This window comes from Anabas testudineus, chromosome 14 (genome assembly GCF_900324465.2).
Source record: "Anabas testudineus chromosome 14, fAnaTes1.2, whole genome shotgun sequence".
NCBI lineage: Eukaryota > Metazoa > Chordata > Actinopteri > Anabantiformes > Anabantidae > Anabas > Anabas testudineus.
The window spans coordinates 771,346-790,770 of record NC_046623.1 but is presented as its reverse complement, the minus strand read 5'-3'; the positions used below and the strand labels follow the sequence as shown (position 1 = coordinate 790,770).

Here is a 19,425-nt window from a genome sequence, read left to right as displayed (position 1 = left end):
CAAAACCTCTACCACCACAAAGCTCATGACTTATGTTGCCCTGTAAGTATGTACATCATAGCAAATCAATGTATCACACCACACCCAAGTGTGTGAAAATATCATTTACAGCATTATACTATTGCAAAGGGATAAGCTATTAATCATTTAAAAAAAAGAAAGGTTGTAGTGTTATTGAGTATATTACTGTGTCATCGAAAGGGCTGATTAATAATAGCTTTTGGACCTGATTAGTAAGTATTTGTAAGTATTACTACTTCTACTAATACTAATATTAATTACATTCATTATTATTATTATCACGAGTGATCGTTTATTACATACTCAACATATTCATGTAAATGCTAAGCAATAATGTTCCTGTGATGTTTATAATTATGTAAACTGTGTGAATGGCTCCCTTCAAAAGAACAATCTTACCTTTCTCTTTCTCACACATTTGTGCCTCTATATTTCCCCTACATCTAGTCCAGGAAACAAATGGGGCCTTCCCCTCTGAACAATACCTGCTTTCTGACAACACAAAGGAGCCAGAGAGAGCGAGAGAGAGAAAGAGAAGACAGAGAGGCATCCCAAAAGAAAGACAGAGACAGAAAACATGAATGGGCTAGAGGCCACTTCACTGGCTCTCACAAAGAGGCTGTGGGACGAAAACAAGTGGAGTCAACATGCTTTTCCACTCGTTATCACAAACAGTTGCCTAGCACAAATTAGACTGATCCAACTGGCTGGTAAAAAGACAGAACAACTCTGATCTGTCAAGATAAAAACATGTTTATAGTCAGTGTTTTGTTCTATAAGCAACAAAATACACAGTGTTACTGTTTAAGATAGTATTTTAATTTAAAAAAAAGTGCTTATACTGTAACACACAGGATAGCATTCATAGTGGTTAATACTCCACCAAGTCTTTCATACAAAAAAAAACAAAACAAAACAAAACAGCCACTCTTTAACTAAAATCTAGAATGTGAAATGTATTTGAAGCATCATAGTAAAAATGACAGATAGGAAACAAACTTGTAAAGCTGTAAAGTAATTATTTGATCTGGATGTTTAGATCATAAACGGCTAATTGATGATTAATAGATTACTAACAATGCACTGGTTTTGTATGACATCTTTGCTCTTACTAAACTGTGTCACAACTGAAACAGCTTCAAGCACACAAAACTAGCTACAGTGCCTTACTGTACCACTTATACGTATGAATTAGTGGCTGAATCTGAGGTCTACAGGCCTGTAGAGCTCAACCTTGCTGTGGAAAGATTTCAGTGAGAGACTTAACTGCAGTTTGCTGCCTTCTGAGTTCAAGCTCCATATCAACCCCACACTGCAGGGTGAGCTGGCAGCAAATGTACACACACACACACACACACACACACACACACACACACACACACACACACACACACACACACACACACACACACACACACACACACAAACACACACACATACAGAGCTAGAGCTTCCTCCTTTACCTCACTTATAACTTGTAAATAATAAACTAAACATTGGCCTTAAGACTTTCCTTACCTTTGCTTTCTTTTCCTTCTCCTCCTGCATGCCTGTGTGTGAAGCTGTGTGTTTGAGTGTATATGTCTGTCTGTGTCTCCGTGTAGATTAAACCTGCTGTCTCCCTAGCCGGAAAGTGCTCTCCTCAAACTACTCCCTTCTTTCTGGCAGCACTCAGACTAACTGCTCATTGAGCCAGTGCATGTGTGTGTATGTGTGTGTAAGCATCAGTGTTGTGGGACAGCAATGAATTGCTTCCCCATCGCTGCATAGGCAACTGCGGCAAATAAGTTCCCTCCCACACCCCGCCCTCTGTAGGAAGCTGGACAGACTCTGCTGTAGCACGGACACTTCATGAGGTGACACACACACACAGACACACACAGTCACAAAAAGGGTTTACAAGACAAGACAAGGATCTCTTAAATCACTGAGTGATAACCTTGATAAGTTTGGAAGGTTATTTATTCTGTGGGAGCAAAGCTCGCAAACAAGTGTACATAGCTGTATTGTCTGCTAAATGCCATTAGTCTGGCAAAAAAGAGACATAACCTAATGCTACATTCACAATTTGTTAGAAGATACATGGCAGTAAACAGGCAGTGAACACTGCTTTCATTAGGCGAAGAGAAACCTCGGTAAATGCTTGTATGAACTCAACTGAAAGAAGAAACTTGCAAAAGAGAGTTTCATTTACAGATACATAAGTATATATATACTGTATATATATCTTAAAGATATATATCTTAAATAAAATCATAACTATTAGAGAAAAAGTTAATCAGAACCTCCATACAAACAGCATGGATGGACTCGTATGTACAACAGCTCTAGATTCATTTAAGACCACACTCGTTGTCAGACTGCTTCCTTAGATAATTTTGAAATAATTTCAGTAATTAATTAATCTAAACCAACAACATGTCTCCTAGACCCTATCCCGACTAGAATGCTCAAAGATGTCTTACCTTTGGTCAGCACATCCATATTAGATCAGATCAATCTATCTTATACAAACAGGCTACGTACCACATGCTTTTAATGTTGCTGTAGTCAAACTTCTACCCAAAAAGCCTACTTTGGGCCCAGAGGTATTAGTAAATTATCGACCAATATCCAACCTGCCCTTTATCGCTAAAATTCTTCTAGGTAGTTTCTAAGCAATTATGTAACCACCCGCACAGGAATAACTTGTATGAAGATTTCAAGTCAGGATTTAGAGTACATCATAGTACAGAAACAGCACTGGTAAAAGTCACTCAGATCATTTATTAGCATCAGACAATGGTCTACTCTCTATACTCGTTTTGTTAGATCTTAGTGCTGCATTCAACACTACAGATAATAACATTTTATTACACAGACTGGAACATGTAGTTAAAGGATCAAATACACATTGGAGTTAAAGGAACAGCACTAGGCAGGTATAAATCGTATCTATCTGATATATTCCAGTTTTTGCTTGCTAATGATGAGTCTTCTATGCACACCAAAGTTAGGAGTTCCACAGGGTTCTGTGCTTGGACCGATTCTTTTCACCCCATATATGTTCCCCTTAGGCAACATTATTAGGAAACAATCACTAAATTTCCATTGCTAGCTATATTTATCTATGAAACCAGAAGAAAGTAATCAATTAATCAAACTGTAAGCATGCTTAAAAGACTTATTTCTTGGATGTCCTCCAATTTCCTTCTCCAAAGTGATGCTGAAAAACTAGTCAATGCATTCGTTACTTCCAGACTGGACTATTGTAATTCATTATTAATAGGATATCCCAATTACTCCTTAAAAAGCTGCAGCCAGAGTTCTGACTGGAATTAGCAAGAGATCATATTTCTCCTACATTAGTTTCTCTCCATTGGCTCCCTGTAAAATCCAGAATTGAATTTAAAATTCTTTTCCTGACCCATGAAGCAATTAATAATCAAGCTCCATCTTATCTTAAAGACCTCATTGTTCCATATTTTCCCAGCAGAACTCTCTGTTCTCAGAGTGCAGGTTTACTTCCTAGAGTTTCCAAATGTAGAATGGGAGGCAGAGCCTTCAGCTATCAAGCTCCTCTCCTGTGGAATCAGCTCCCAGTTCAGGTTCAGGAGACAGACAACCTCTCTATATTTAAGACTAGACTTATAAAAATGTCATTTTTTTTAAGCTTACAGTTAGAGATGGCTCAGATGACGCTGAACGATATCTTATTTATGCTGCTATAAATTAGTCTTCTGGGGGACCTCTACTGATACACTGAGCTCTTCTCCTCTCTCCTTTCTCCTCTATCCAAATGCCACAATTGCATGTCATTAACTTTGTGTCTTCTCATTCCCATAGTTGTGCTTCCTTCTCTCTGTTTCCCGCTCTCCCTGTACCTTTCTGCGGGTACCCTCGGCCTTGGAGCTGTATATCTCCAGAATCCAGTTGACCTGCCCAGTGTTTTTGCTGCTTGTTGTTGTTTTTTGTTGCCTTCTGTTCTTTTCTTTCTCCTCTTTCCACTCACTGTAACTGGTCGAGGCAGATGGCCACCCACCTTGAGCCTGGTTGTCCTGGAGGTTTCTTCCCCTAAAGAGATTTTTTCCTCTCCACAGCTTGCTCAAATGCGATTGTTGGGTTTTCTATGTAATTTTCTATACAATTATACTTTGTAAGGTCTTAAACCCTACAGTGCCTTGAGATGAAGTCTGTTGTGATTTGGCGCTATAAAAATAAAACCGAATTAAGTTGAATTGAATATGTTCACTGATACTCATGCTAGCACTAGAATGAAACATATTTTATTTTTTCTTGTTTGTGGAGCAAAATATTTTTACATCATTTTTTCTAATATTACTACTTTGGTCGTTCATGTATTTTCATTTCTAAGGCATAGAAAATCGAAAGGCGAAAATGTTGCTGATTGTTAAGGATTGCAGGTCAGACACCAAATCACGCATAATAATCACATATCACCACCAAAAACCACACATGGAAGCAGACCACAATAAATAAAAAGTCATCTGCACACAACCTTAAGAAATACATTATGTTTCAAGCAGTATTAACTAACAGACAATCACCTGCACACGATGTACATTTGAAATGACCACTGTCACAATATCTGATTTGAATTAAATGTTTCTGACATCCTAATTCACTTTGCTGTGTTGTGTGTACTACGTTTGGGGAAACAAAATGCTCAAATGTTGGCACTCTGCTAATGAACAGATGGAGCTTGAACATGTGTATTTACTGTGGAATCCTGAATATATGATTTAGAAGATATCAACAGCCTTTGAAAAACATGGGAGTCTCTGGCACCACACGCTATCGGCCTCTTATCTGTTCCTAATGGACTTGTGTGAATTGCAAGTTTTTCTTTCCTCTGTGTTTTTAATGACACATACTACAGAGAGACTGAGGGGGAGAAATCTTTGGCGAAACCATGCCACACAGTGTGTTCCTGTATGTAAATCAATTCTTAAACCTGCAAATGGAATGCCATTTTCACATTTTCTTTACAATAACGCTGTTAGATCAAACCACTACCAAAAACGTGGAACCAAGTATCAACAGTTGCTAGGCAAAGTATCCTTTACTGTTTCTGCCAACTTTCTGGCTGCGTGTGAAGACTTTTAATTGATTAATGTATTCTGTATTGGTCATGAAATGTGATCTGATAATAATCGCTAATAACATTAATTGAAAAATGGGAAGGTTCAAACAAAAAGGGTTATCTTCTAAGTTGTGTATTGGATCGAGATGTATACAATTGTAAAAAAAAAAGCTGAAATATTGATCTTTTGTCACATATTTATCTTTTGATGTCGAATACAAGTGTTTTTAGTCAACAGCAAAAATGGCCTCACTGTTCCAATACTTGGAGGGTAGTGTATATGTATATGTATATTGACCGATTATGCAGACTGTCAATAACCTGGTTGTGCCACTAGAAGGTGCATCTTACTGTTTAATGAGGTGCGGTTTTATGTGTGTGCTTGAAGTACCTTAAATTAAAGGAAATAAATGATTTTCAAATAAAAAATGTAATGCATCTTTATGAAACAGCACCTCTGGCCTTAAGACTAAAAAAACTTGGTCAATCTTCAGACACTTCAGAATGTATCAGATGTGTTTCTGATTTAAGCGGTTTAATCTGCAGTTCATTTATGACAGAGCCTTTTACCTGCAGGTCAGATAACACAATTAAGAGTGGTAAAGACTAATCCAACAAATGAATAAAATACGTATCTTGAGCAATATTAAGGATTTATGTGGATTTGTTGCCAATGTGATATATCAATTATTGGCCACAGATAGCACTCATGAAGTTCAGAAAGTAAAAAGGAAAGAGAATAGAATGGGAACATTGCTGAGTCTAGTTTTACTGCTGTGAAGGGTGGCAGACAACAAAGAGAAAGAAAGGGGAACCATGTTAAATGTGATTATGTTTAAAGTCTCAAAACTCATACTTGTACCCATCAGGTCTTGCAGGTCTGCACACCAGCCAACCAGGACATATTTCATCCTTCCTTTTAATTCACACTTGTCACCTATGATATTATGAGGTTGCCTTTAAACCACATTTAAATATTACACCTTTCAGGCTGATATATCACAGCTATGTTGTAACTTTCACTACACATTCCTTTTTCATTCATTAAATCATAAAGATAGGCTGCTGCATTTATGCAGGATCATCTGGCAAATGCAAATGTACCTTGCAAAAATTCACAAAGTCAACATCAGGGCCCGTTCCTTGTGTCAAAGTGTATGAAATGAATCCTAACTGATCATTGGCATGTGTTTCCATTTTGTACTGCTTGTAGGACTAGCATTTGATTAACATTAAGAAGTCCAAGTAGTGTCCCAGCTTGATCTGGGAGGCATGTTGACAATGATATTTCAGTTTTAAACATTATTTTGACAAAAAAGTGAGTAACTAGCATGCTGGCTCTTCAATAATTAAAGCACTAATAGACCAAGCTTTGCACACAATTCAGTTACGTGTTTTTAAAGGAATGTTTTTTAAAGTCCCCCTTAATACAATATTGAGATAATTATATGACCATTACAGTGTGTCTTTGTCATTACAGTTGCCCATGGTTGTTAAACACCCAGAACTGAGACTGAGACTCCAAAGCTGATTGTAAAACTTTTGAGTCCCACAAAGCTAAATCAAATTTGCGTCTTTTAAAAATACTCTCCGTCTAAGACAAATTTCCTCTTTTTTTCTCTTGACATTTCTCTGCTGACCTACAGCCCAGGAATATCTTCTTCCAGCTACATGGAAGTTTGTTGTTACTCTTTCCTTCAAAAACAGGGTTAAGTTGGAAGGACATTTCTCCTTTGCCCATTTAATAGTTGGAGTAAAATCTCAGTCCAACTCTGTCTTGATTATATTTGTCAATGGGTGCTCAGTGTTTCCCCTGCTGTCTTTCAGAGTCCTGGGTTTTTCCCTGTCATTTACTGTAAAACATATAACACGGCTTGTTGTTGTTTGTACTAATTCATGAAAACAATTCACAAAAACATTTATTTCAACACCATCCCCTAGAAGCTACAGGCTTATGTGATAAAGGTTATCAGCAATCTCATGACAGATGATGCTTTTCTCAGTCCAAATGGTGCCTTTCTCAAGTCTGGATATGACAGAGAGGTTCTTTACCACCTGTTTTGCACATATGCCAGCATGGGATAAAGCTGACAAGCGAACTGAGCTGTGGAAAAGCAGCAACACAGTATAACATCATCTGCTGTAGGTATAAAAGAATTAGATGGGCTACAACTGAGTCAAATGATGGTCTATGTGAATTGTTTATACAACCCCTTCATGTATTTGTTAAGCTACACTTGGAGCTTTCTATTTTTTACTTAGAGCCTACTATTAAAATTTTGAATTAGTTTAGTTACTAGTATATTTACAGGCTAAATTGGCGCCACCTCAGGTGGCAACTTGTTGCAGAAGCTCCAATTAGATCTGTTCTTTTTTCTGTAGTTTTTGTAGTTGTTTTGTTATTCTTTTCTGTCTTGTTTACATTACTCTTGCTAACGAGAGTGGGCAGTGGATTACTTGAGATTATGTTTTTCCCTGGTTTTCTGGGTTTTTCTAACTTTTATTGTACTGGGAAGCCATGGCAACAGATGTGGCCAGGAACAGAGAGTTCAGGAGCCGTCGTAGTATTTATCAGCTTATTGTGCTCCAGGCCTAAACCCTTAGGAGCAAGGCCCCAGATCCCCATGGTACTGAGAAGAAGATGCCGGGGACGAAGGGCTGCATGGCTGCAGGAACATCCCATCCCAGACTCCAGCTGCACCATCAGGGGCTTCCACACGGTACAGGCTGACAGAGACTGAAGCCAGACCGATAACAAGAGAAGAGATGGGATAAAAGTACATAACAGGTGGTGTAATCCTGGACATGTTATTGTAAGAGTCCCTGTAGCCTGGACACTGAACTGTTAGCTGTTAGCCTGCGTCCATATTATCTGCCAAGGGAGTTTACATGTGTCATTTTTATTGCTGCATATATGCACCACTAGACTCCAAAATCAACATCCAAATACTTCCATAATCATTACAAGAGACCTTAACCACGTGTCTCTTTCCACAACGACTGCAACAATAAAACTTTGGATTTACTGTATGCAAACGTGCAAAAGTGAGACTGAGGGAGAGTAAAGATGCGAGAAGAGAACCAACTCCATAAAACACCATAAAAATATGAAGCATGTGTGGTCCGGAACTAAAAAGATCACAGGCTTCAAAGAGTAGGGGAACCAGGTTGAAGGGGAATCTTACAAGAGCCAAAAGTTAAAAGTTTTTCAACAGATAACAGGATGCCACTGGCAACTTTATTCAGCTGCTTTAAATGATTACAGACCACTCACCCTCACCTCATGTCAAAGTTCCTAAGAGACTGGTATTGACCCATTTGTGTGGCTGCGAGGATGTACAGTAAGTCTAAGCAGATAGTCAGCAGGAGCACTGCAGGGGACTGTCCTCTTCACCCTGTGAATCCTGTCATCTGCAGAAATTCTTAGATGACTCTGCAGTTGTGGGGTGTATCAGTGGTGGCGAGGAGGTAGAGTACAGAGGCACGGTGGCAATGACCAAGGAGGTGGTTGGGGACTTTAGGAGGAACAGACACAGCTTCAACACTGTCTCCATTTTGAGAGAGGAAGTAAAGGTGGTGGAGGGGAACAAAGTTGTGGAGATTAGGATGCTGAACAAACTGTTGGAGCAGCACATATCCTCTCCATATCCTTGTTTGACCAACAAGCTGTGGACTACAGCAGCTTTAGTCAGAGACTTCAGCTCCGCTATGATAAGAAAACGTACAGGAAGTAATTCCTATCAACAGCCATCACCCTTGCAATATCTATATTAAGACAGTGGAAAGCTCTGCTCCAACATATAAGCTATTGGTGGGGGGAAAGACTTGACATACTTCATTTTATTTTATTATTTTCATTCCTTTGTGTTGCACATTCATCTAAACTTAGCTGAGAATAACTTTCCTATTATGTTCAGCAGATTTGACAACTAAGTGCAAGTTAAAGGTGCAATGTTGTTTCTGTTTAGATGTGTTGGAATTAGAATTTTTTTCCTTGTATTACCCATATTATCTTCTACGTGTGTATTTTTATCCATGTAATGACTACTGCACCAGACACCAGAATGTCTCTTTTGGGATTAATACAGTATCTATTTATCTAGTCATATATCTTTCACAAATTAGGAACCTAGAATATAGCCCTACAGCTGCAAGACTGCTTGGCTATACACTGGTTTAAATTACATACATGTATAGACTGTGGTAAAGGGCAGATACTTTCTAATTCAAAAATTCTCACCACCATTATATGTTATGTCCTGGTTTCATTTATTCAATTCCAGGGGAATCAAGGATCATTTGCTCTTGGTGTTAGTTTGAGAGACTCCTAATGCAGTACTGTACATTAATCCCTAAGGAAAAAGCAAATTTCTACTGAATAATAACAATCATGTAAATACTGTATGTATTTCCAAGGTCTCACTGTTAAGCAAACACTAATTGTTCAAGAAGACAATAAGAAGGAAATAAGTGCTTTCTGGATTTTCTTGTTATAGCATGTTTAAAAGGCTGTACAGGTGTTTTTATTTCCTGTTCAGTCCCTCTGTGTGTTAGGGTTGGGCTCAAATAATAAAAGCCAGGACAACAGCTGACCACTTGTGATGTACTTTTTTCCACCTTAATGAGCACATATTTAGATTTTGTAACATTTGAGAGCTGGATAAACAGCAATTTAAGTCAATTCACTGCTGATATAAAAAATACTAGTGCTGATACTAAACACACTACATATGCAAATACATATAAAATGCTTTAGTATAAAGTATTCCAGTATACACCTTTATACCCTTCGTACTTCTCTGCACCTGCTTATTAAACTCTGATGCAGAGGTCTTTGACAGCAACTGTAAGCCCCAACCACATAATATGCACTAGCTGTTGTTAGACTGGCAGCTAATTCCATTGAGCTTTTGTAGTAGTGAGTGATCAAAGCTCACACTAAACCTATTTAGCAGGCTGCATTAACTCCTGTATCGGCCAAGGTTGAAGGTTGAGGTGGCAAGAAGACAGGTTACAACTCTGAGCACATGAATTTAAAGTGCAAATGTTGCAAGATATGATCAAACAAAACAAATCAAACAGCATCACTATTTCATCATAAAAAATAGGTTTATATAGAAGCTCTTTAGTTAGCCTATTTTGCTCATTTCAGTTTTAGAAAATCCATAACCTATTTCAAGAATGTCAGTAAACACCCATGCAAATAAAGACCTGTACTTTTGTACAACAGCCCCACAAGTTTGCCTCTATTCACGCACTAGGCTTAACATGGATTTACATGCACATCTTCCCCATCCAACTCCCCCTTCACACAAGCACACAAACACCTGCCCAGAAGTCACTTACCTTTACATCAGATCTGAGAGCACAGTAACATGCAAAAAACATAGCAAAGCCGTAGTAACATAAAGTAAACCGAGAGGAAAAACACTAAATCATCTTCATACATAAAATAAAAACCAAAGACAAATAGGATGGACTTGATAGCATCCCTGAGTGAGAGAAATACTCTTCTGATTTTACCATGCTGAGAGCTTTTGTCTGTAAGGAAATTAAAATACCAATGAAAAAAACCTTCATTTGATGCAAAGCTCTATCACTGCTCACAAGCAGGCAGGCGGGACTGAACTGTCAAGAAGGGGGAGTAAAAATGTGCATCTTGTACGAAGGAGATGAAGAAAGCAAACAAATGAAAGTCTGTTGCCTGAGTGTGATCAGCCTGAGCAAGAATCATTAGGAATTAAGGAACACAGAACAAACAGCCATGTGGTGTGTTTCCACAGTCACGAGATTGTGATGTTAATAGTGTTTGGATGTCTGTATGAGCAGTAGTAAATGTATGTATCTGTGTGTTTACAGTAAACATGAGATTAATGTGCACTTAGAAAAAACTACTGAATATTTTCAATTCTAGCATGTTCTGCAACATCTTCCTTTTTCCTAACATACACATTTCATCTCTTTCTCTCGCTGCCTCACCCTTTCACACACAGTGTTACATAACAAGCAGAACTCCACACTGTCACTACTACAGTGCTGTGCAGAAAAAACTGTATCAACACCATCACCTCATTATTTCACCAATGCATTTTCAACAGTGATAAAATGTGCTTCTTACAAGGACAACCCAAAACTCTGAAGGAGCAAAACAAAAAAATTATTATTGAGATAATTATTGGCATGCCTCAAAACATATAAAGAGAGATTGCTGAAACTACTAAAATTGGGTTAAGGTCATGTGTTCTGATGAGTCCAGATTTACTCTGTTCCAGAGTGATGGGAGCATTAGGATAAGAAGAGAGGCGGGTGAAGTGATGCACTCATACCTAAATGCCTACCGTACAAGCCTGTGGGGGCAGTGCTATGATCTGGGATAGCTGCAGTTGGTCAGGCCTAGGTTCAGCAATGTTATGTGCCCACAGAATTAGGTCAGCTGACTACCTGAATATACTGAATGACTAGGTTATTACATCAATGGATTTTTTTCCTGATGGCATGGGTATATTCCAAGATCACAATGCCAGGATTCATCAGGCTCAAATTGTGAAAGAGTGGTTCAGGGCACATGACACATCATTTTCACACAAGGACTGTCCACCACAGTGTCCAGAACCCCATTGAGAATTTTTGGGGTGTGCTGGAGAAGACAAAAAGGAGTCACACAATGTCACTGAAATCAGCAAAAAAATCAAACAACTGTGCGGCAATGACGACAGAATACTCACAAACCAACTCGGCTACAGAGACAGTAATTTGGAACCATGAGATAAAACTGGATGAGGAAACATCTTTATTAGTTGACCAATGATATTCAAATAGTTAGATTCAATATGTTTTCTAAAATATAATTTCCAATTTTTAAAAGCCCTACTACATAGCCCTACCAAAATCGATGTTCAGTGTCAACTGGACTTGAGTTAAGTTCTTGAAGATGTTTCACCTTCCATTCAGAAGGCTTCATCAGTTCTGACTAACTGAAAAAACCCTATGGAGTCACAGAGTCGTTAGCACTTGATGGTCATCTGTGGGCTGTTGTTCCACCTACTGTAGCTGAGGAGCTTGCTCTCCTGTGTTGTGTCTGTCTGTGAAGCTGTTGTTTGGTTTCTTTTATGTACAAATCTGTATATGCACAGATGAACCGCATATGCTACATAGCTCTGCTAATGTCTGGGTGTTTTGTCCTTGGGGTTGACCAGTTTCTGTCTGTGTGTTGCTCCATTACAAATGTAGAGGGATGCTGTGTTGTTGGAAGATCCCCCTGAGATTTTAGACACTCCCTCAACAGGTCAGAAAATTTCAGGAGGATCCAGCTCAGGAGGTACATAGGACAGACCAACAGCATCACAAATGCATTGCACAACACCCAGGAGCCAGCTACTCAGGACAGGTCTCAACAGTTTATCTGCATAGGAAAGACAAGGGCCCCTCCTTTTAAGATAGTCTTCTTCTTCTTCTTTCGGCTTTTCCTATCAGGGGTCGCCACAGCGAATCATCCTTTTCCACCTACATCTATCATGAACATCTTCTACCCTAACATTAGCCAACCTCATGTCCTCTGTTAAGACATCCATATATCTCCTCTTTGGTCGTCCTCTTGCCCTCCTGCCTGGCAGCTCCATCTCCAACATCCTTCTACCAATATATTCACTATCCCTCCTCTGAACATGTCCGAACCATCTCAGTCTGGCCTCTCTGACTTTGTCGCTAACACAGGCAACGTGAGCCGTCCCTCTGATGTACTCGTTCCTTATTCTGTCTAACCTGGTCACTCCTAAGGAGAACCTCAACATCTTCATCTCTGCTACCTCCATCTCAGCCTCTTGTCTCTTTCTCACTGCTACCGTCTCTAACCCATAGAGCAGAGCTGGTCTCACCACTGTCTTGTACACCTTTCCTTTGAGTCTTGCTGACACTCTTTTGTCACACAACACTCCTGACACTTTCCTCCACCCGCTCCAACCTGCCTGCACTCGCCTCTTCACCTCTTTTTCACACTCTCCATCACACTGAACTGTTGACCCCAAATACTTAAACTCCTGCACCTTCTTCACCTCAGCCCCCTGTAACCTAACATTTCTACCTTGATCCCTCTCGTTCAGACACATGTATTCTGTCTTACTACGACTGATCTTCATGCCTCTTCTTTCCAGAGCAAACCTCCACCTCTCCAGCTGTTCCTCCACCTGCTCTCTACTCTCACTGCAAATCACAATGTCATCCGCAAACATCATTGTCCAGGGTGATTCCTGTCTGACCTCATCTGTCAGCCTGTCCATCAACATAGCAAACAAGAAGGGACTCAAAGCTGATCCTTGGTGTAGTCCCACCTCCACCTTGAACTCCTCTGTCTGACCTACAGCACATCTCACCACCGTCATACTTCTCTCATACATGTCCTGAACTAGTCTGACGTACTTCTCTGCCACTCCAGACGACCTCATACAGTACCACAGCTCCTCCCTCGGCACCCTGTCATACGCCTTCTCTAAATCCACAAAGACACAATGCAGCTCCTTCTGACCATCTCTGTACTTTTCCATCAACATTCTCAAAGCAAAAATGGCATCAGTGGTGCTCTTACGGGGCATGAAACCATACTGCTGCTCACAAATCTCCACCTTCTTCCTAAGCCTGGCTTCCACTACTCTTTCCCACAGCTTCATTGTGTGGCTCATCAACTTTATTCCTCTATAGTTGCTGCAGTTCTGCGTGTCACCCTTGTTCTTAAAGATCGGAACCAGAACACTTCTCCTCCATTCCTCAGGCATCTTCACACTCTCTAGAATCCTATTGAACAAACTGGTTAAAAACTCCACTGCTGCCTCTCCTAAGCACTTCCACACCTCCACAGGTACGTCATCCGGACCAACAGCCTTTCCACTCTTCATCCTTTTCAGAGCCTTCCTAACCTCATCCTTTCCAATCTCTGCTATTTCCTGCTCCACAACATCCACATCTTCCTCCCTTCTTTCCCTGTCATTTTCCTCGTTCATCAGCTCCTCAAAATACTTTTCTGCACACTCTCCTGTGTTGTTAGCACCTTTCCATCTCTGTCCTTAATCACCCTTACCTGTTGCACATCCTTCCCATCTCTATCTCTCTGTCTGGCTAGCCTGTACAAGTCCTTCTCTCCTTCCTTTGTGTCTAACCTGTCATACAGCTCATCGTAAGCTTTCTGTTTGGCCTTTGCCACCTCCCTCTTCACTCCATGTTGTGCTTCCTTGTACTCCTGTCTACTTTCCTCAGTCCTTTCTACATCCCACTTCCTTCTAGCTAACCTCTTCCTCTGGATGCATTCCTGTACTTCCTCATTCCACCACCAAGTGTCTTTACCTTCTTTCCTCTTTCCAGATGACACACCTAGCACCTTCCTACCTGTTTCCCTGATAACTTCTGCTGTGGTTTCCCAGTCATCTGGAAGCTCATCCTGACCACCAAGAACCTGTCTCAACTTCTGTCTGAATTCCTCACAAGTTTCTTCATTCTTTAACTTCCACCACTTGGTCTTCTTTTCTGTCTTCCCTCTCTTCTTCTTCCTGACCTCCAGAGTCATCTTACACACCACCATGCGGTGCTGTCTAGCTACACTCTCTCCTACCACCACTTTGCAGTCACTAACCTCTCTCAAATGACCTCGTCTACATAGGATGTAGTCCACCTGTGTACTCCTACCTCCACTCCACCTCCTTTTAAGATAGTAATGTTCATATTCTAGACAGAAAAAATTGATGAACGACCCTGGTTAAACAGAAGAAGTGGTCTTGCGCATAATGTCACCCACTTAAAATTAAGTTCTTTTATCGCTACCCAGGCAGTCTTAAAGTTGTTCATTGTGTCTCAGGTGGTCACAGTGACACACCTGAAAGTCAGTTAACCTTAAAAAACAAATTTTCCACACTACCTGTAAATGTTTTACAGCCTTTGTGTATTCTTACAACTTAACGTAACATAAAGCCAGATATGACACTCATGACTTCACTTACGGTGCAGCAGGAGATGAAATGTGTTTGAGTGTTTGAGAGTTAAATAATCTCTTCATCAACAGTTCTTAACAGTGTGATGATGCAGTGTTTACAACTGAATAACATCACATTCTACAAGTAAAAAAAAATAATGTCTTAATCGATCATTTATACTGACTACAACTTGAGATGGCTGAAAATTGATATCCTAACCTAATGTATCACATATTTAATAACCTTCTTACACTTCTAAATCTAACTCACTTTCAACAATGAAATCCGATGAGGCTAAGGCTATCGCAAAATAACTTTTTCCACGATAAAACTTTTACACATAATTGATATTACTTCGAACAATCCCATTCCATCCATGTTTTGACAAAAAAAGCCAATGATAATGAGAATAGCCCCACACAAACCAACCACGTGGCTGAAAAAGTTACAGCCAAGTCAGGTATAGACCATGGTATCAGCTTTTACTTGCACTGGTGATGTTTTGAATACTGCAGCTGCGCAAAGCAGTATGTCACGACAGAAATACTGTTTTGACTTATATTGAGGTTCATATCGATATTGACTGATATGAAAAAAATTATAATTATACATTTTTTTCCATATCGCCCTATCCCAGACAAGTTTTTTTCAATTCAAGTTAACCACTCAGTAAAGCTAAATCAACATTTATTTGGACCAATTAACAACAAAACTTCATTAACAAACTTATTGCCGTATTTGATTACTAAAAAGAAGGTGACCTGACCATCATTATCATTAATAAAGCAACACTTCTATCGTGGCCGAAAGGATTCACAGCTGCACTGCCGGGAGATACAGTCAACGATTGTGATAAGACAGCGTGGGCTAACTAATTTCCTGAGGGAAATCATGCATTTTAGATTATTTAATATGATCAGTTTTAACTAGCACAGACAAGTTCAGCTCACTTTAAATGCATGGTTCTCTTCTGCAGCATGAAAGACCAGTGAGAGTACTCTAGTTCTACTGTAGATGTCACGTTGCTACAATTTCATGTAACAGCTGTAGCACATTAGTTTTGTAGGTGCCTCACATCTGAGGTTGCCTTAGGGAGCTTAGGTGACTTTAAGCTTTGCAAACAATCATGTGCTTTCACAAATTCTGGATTCTGAATGAATGAGCTGTTTATACAGAAGTGGAAGCATAATCAGTTTTACATGACAACACCATGTTGCCAATTACTTTTTGTGTAATTTTCAGGATTCACACTTTTATATTTATTGTAGCATTTAGAAAACAAAATTTGTTTCCTTTTATTCACGTTCAAAGCTTTACACTAGTCAAGCATTCTACTTTAGGAAGTGAGTTCACAGTGGTGTACGTGGGAAGATGCACCAGTTGGCAAGCTGAATGTAGGGGGAGGTATAAAAGATGTTGTATAGAATATATTTTTGGTACCAGCCTTCCTGTTACCGTGGTAACTGCCCATCGATTCAGCAGCATTAGTGAACGGAGAACCAAACGGTCTGACATTCCTCTATTTATTTCTTCCTCAGAGAGTATGAAGTTGAGCTGGGGAAAAGCAAGAAGGAAAAGTAAGGAATCAGATGAGGAGTGGAGAAAAAGGGGTGGCAAGAGGATATCTGGGGGAGGATCAGCTACAATGAAGGTGAAACTATTAAGACATGAAGTTCCAGATGGTGAACACAGAAACTCACTTGGTACAGCTGGATGTTAAGAATGCCTACATTGCAGCGTGGTATCTGATTAGGCCAAATCAGAAGGAAAATACTGTCTGAGTTCTACAGCTTTGAGACAAAACCACCTACATATGAGGGTCAGAGCCACAGAATTCCTCAGAACTGCAGGAATTATATCATCACCATTTATAAAATATATGAGAATTTATAAGTGCACTGCACACTAGGGATCTGTTTGATGTGCTTTATCCAAAGTAAAAAAACTAAACTAAATTTTGTGTACAATCTTGACTAAATTGTAACAACACACCATGTGGAATAAAGAAGTAACTAAATGATTTTATTATCAGCAGACATTCACTGTCTCAATCTCAAAGCACTAAAGATTGTTTTCTTTTTTTAAAACAATCATTTGCACGATCCCCAATCACAGCTATAATAGAGTTACAGCCACATCAGGTCAAGGCCTGCACACACGTAAAGACTAGGTATGACTTCTAAAGACTGGACCGTTCTTACCTAAACACACAGATCACACATTTCTAGTCCTTGACTGTCTAGAAGAAGCATGCATCTGATGACTGTGTAGACTGTGGCCAACACACTTAATTATTTTTCAGTAATGACTGAATTTCATCAGAATTTGGCAGTACACAATAGTGGGATTCCCACAAGAGCAGAAACTTGCATGTTCATATATAAACATAAAACACAAAATCCTGATTGTGAATGAGATCCTAGATGTGGAGGTGCAGAAAACAAGGATTGTATAGCCTACATAGGAAAATGTAGTAAAAATAACATTGTGGAACACAGCTAACTTACAGTTGGTTAGTCTCAGTTGTGATGTAATCGATCAACAATGCCAGTCGAAATGAACTGTTACGTTATGTTTAGTCATTTGGCAGACACTTCTATCCAAAGCAACATACAAGTGAGGTACAAGGTACAAGGCAAATGCAGAGTAAATTAAGGTGGTCCTGCTTGAGGATCCCTGCTGGAGGTAGGCCACAGCTGGGATTCCAACCCTAGTCTCCCACATGGAAGAGACTGGGACTAGCAACAGCTCAGTATCATGAATGGGTTTAAAAAACAGCAGGATGGAGATAATCTGCTAGGATATCAGAAAGGCTACATTTTGGAATTGGTTCATTACTAGACAATGCACAGTTTTTTTCAGTTTTTGTGAACTGTTATTTTAAACATTATTAACTAACAATGCAAGAAGTGGCTGAGTGGCAATTTTCAGCAAACACACAGTCTGTGTATTCTTAGAATAAGCTAAATTGAACTACGTAGCAGCTGAATAAAATCATCTTGACACACACTGGATCATTAGAATGAATCTGTATAATTTTTGTATTAAATCAAGGACAATGTGTCATAAAACATAAACTGTGTGAGAGAGAGAAACTCAAATGTATGATTTGTGTCTAACAATTATGTTATTTAAGCAACACACAATGAAAAGGGTGAAAACACAATCATTATACATCTGACTAGTTGCCCTTTCTAGAAAGTCTGTCCTCCTCACCCCTATAGAGAAACAGTGCTGTTTCCAGGCAACAGAACTGATCACAAATATACCTAGTAGGCTGCCCTGTGGTGGGAGGAAAACCTTATCATTGTTGCAGGGATAAAGGTTTCTACCACGGCCAGGTTCTAACAAAAAAATGCTAGAAGACTAGACAGTTTTCTTCCAGCAAAGGTCTTACAGGAAATCTTAAAAATGTATATGAATGTACAGCTAACCTTAGCTGCAAGATTAAAAAAAAAAAAAAAACATTGCCACATGGGCCTACTAGCACCAAGGCCTGTGTGGTTTGGTGGCCAATCAGACATGTGCTGATGTTTGGTTACAAAACATGTTTCTTGAGATGTGCACACAAAACACAGGCTGCCCACCAGAGAGCATGAATGTTTCAAAATGGTCTTACTCTTACCCCACTCTGTCTCTATTGTTGACAAGAAATCTTGTCAACAGTATTTACAAGTAATTTATGATCAGCATTACGTTGTGTTGCATTATTGCTGCACTTACAGGCCGTTTTTCCATTACTCTGTGGTTCACAGATAACAGACCATCTAATATGTAGATTAAGGTCAGATTATTGTGGAGGCCATGTCACTCTCTTTGTCAAATAGAATTTATACAGCCTGCAAGTGGCCTTTGGGTCATAGAAACACGATGGCCCCACTAAAAACAAGCCATAAGTTCTGAATATATTGCCAATTGTATTTCTGCAATTAAACTTGAGCTATCAGAGTTTTTGAAATGTTCTAGACTTATAGATCTTCATGTCTTAAAATAATGACAGGCTGATTATATCTTACTGCCAACTCCACAAATTAGTTCTAATCATGCCCTTGAGATGATTAAATAAATGACTAAACTATCTGCATTAAAAATAAGACTCCAATTCAACCCAATCTCTACTAAAAGACAATACTGAGGCAACTGCACAGTGCTGTAGTCTAGAGTTCACTGTCTTCAACAAAAGTCATGCTGCTGACCACACAGCTCTGTGAATACATTTAGATCAGAGTGTAACTTCAAGTCTTTTGGGTTAGGCCCAAACTGTAACATTTTCGTACAGTAATTTGAGAAACAGTAGGGAAGTTTTTTTAGCTTGTGGGGTGAAAATAAAATGTGTTGTTCACACCCAGAGGGGTTTCCAATTCT

General features: G+C 39.4%; 1 protein-coding gene across 11 annotated transcripts in view; it reads right to left on the bottom strand.

The window, feature by feature from the left end:
- Positions 1 to 19,425, bottom strand: part of dlg2 (discs, large homolog 2 (Drosophila)) — a 148,598-nt gene that overhangs the window by 87,970 nt on the left and 41,203 nt on the right. The window contains exon 1 of one of the 11 annotated variants that reach the window (XM_026372255.1): positions 1,540 to 1,578. The exons of the other annotated variants lie outside the window; for them this stretch is intronic. Coding sequence (XP_026228040.1) covers positions 1,540 to 1,569 — 30 coding nt within the window. The 5' untranslated portion in view covers positions 1,570 to 1,578. Of the gene's footprint in view, positions 1 to 1,539; positions 1,579 to 19,425 lie in introns of those variants that run through there. 11 annotated transcript variants of the gene reach the window in all.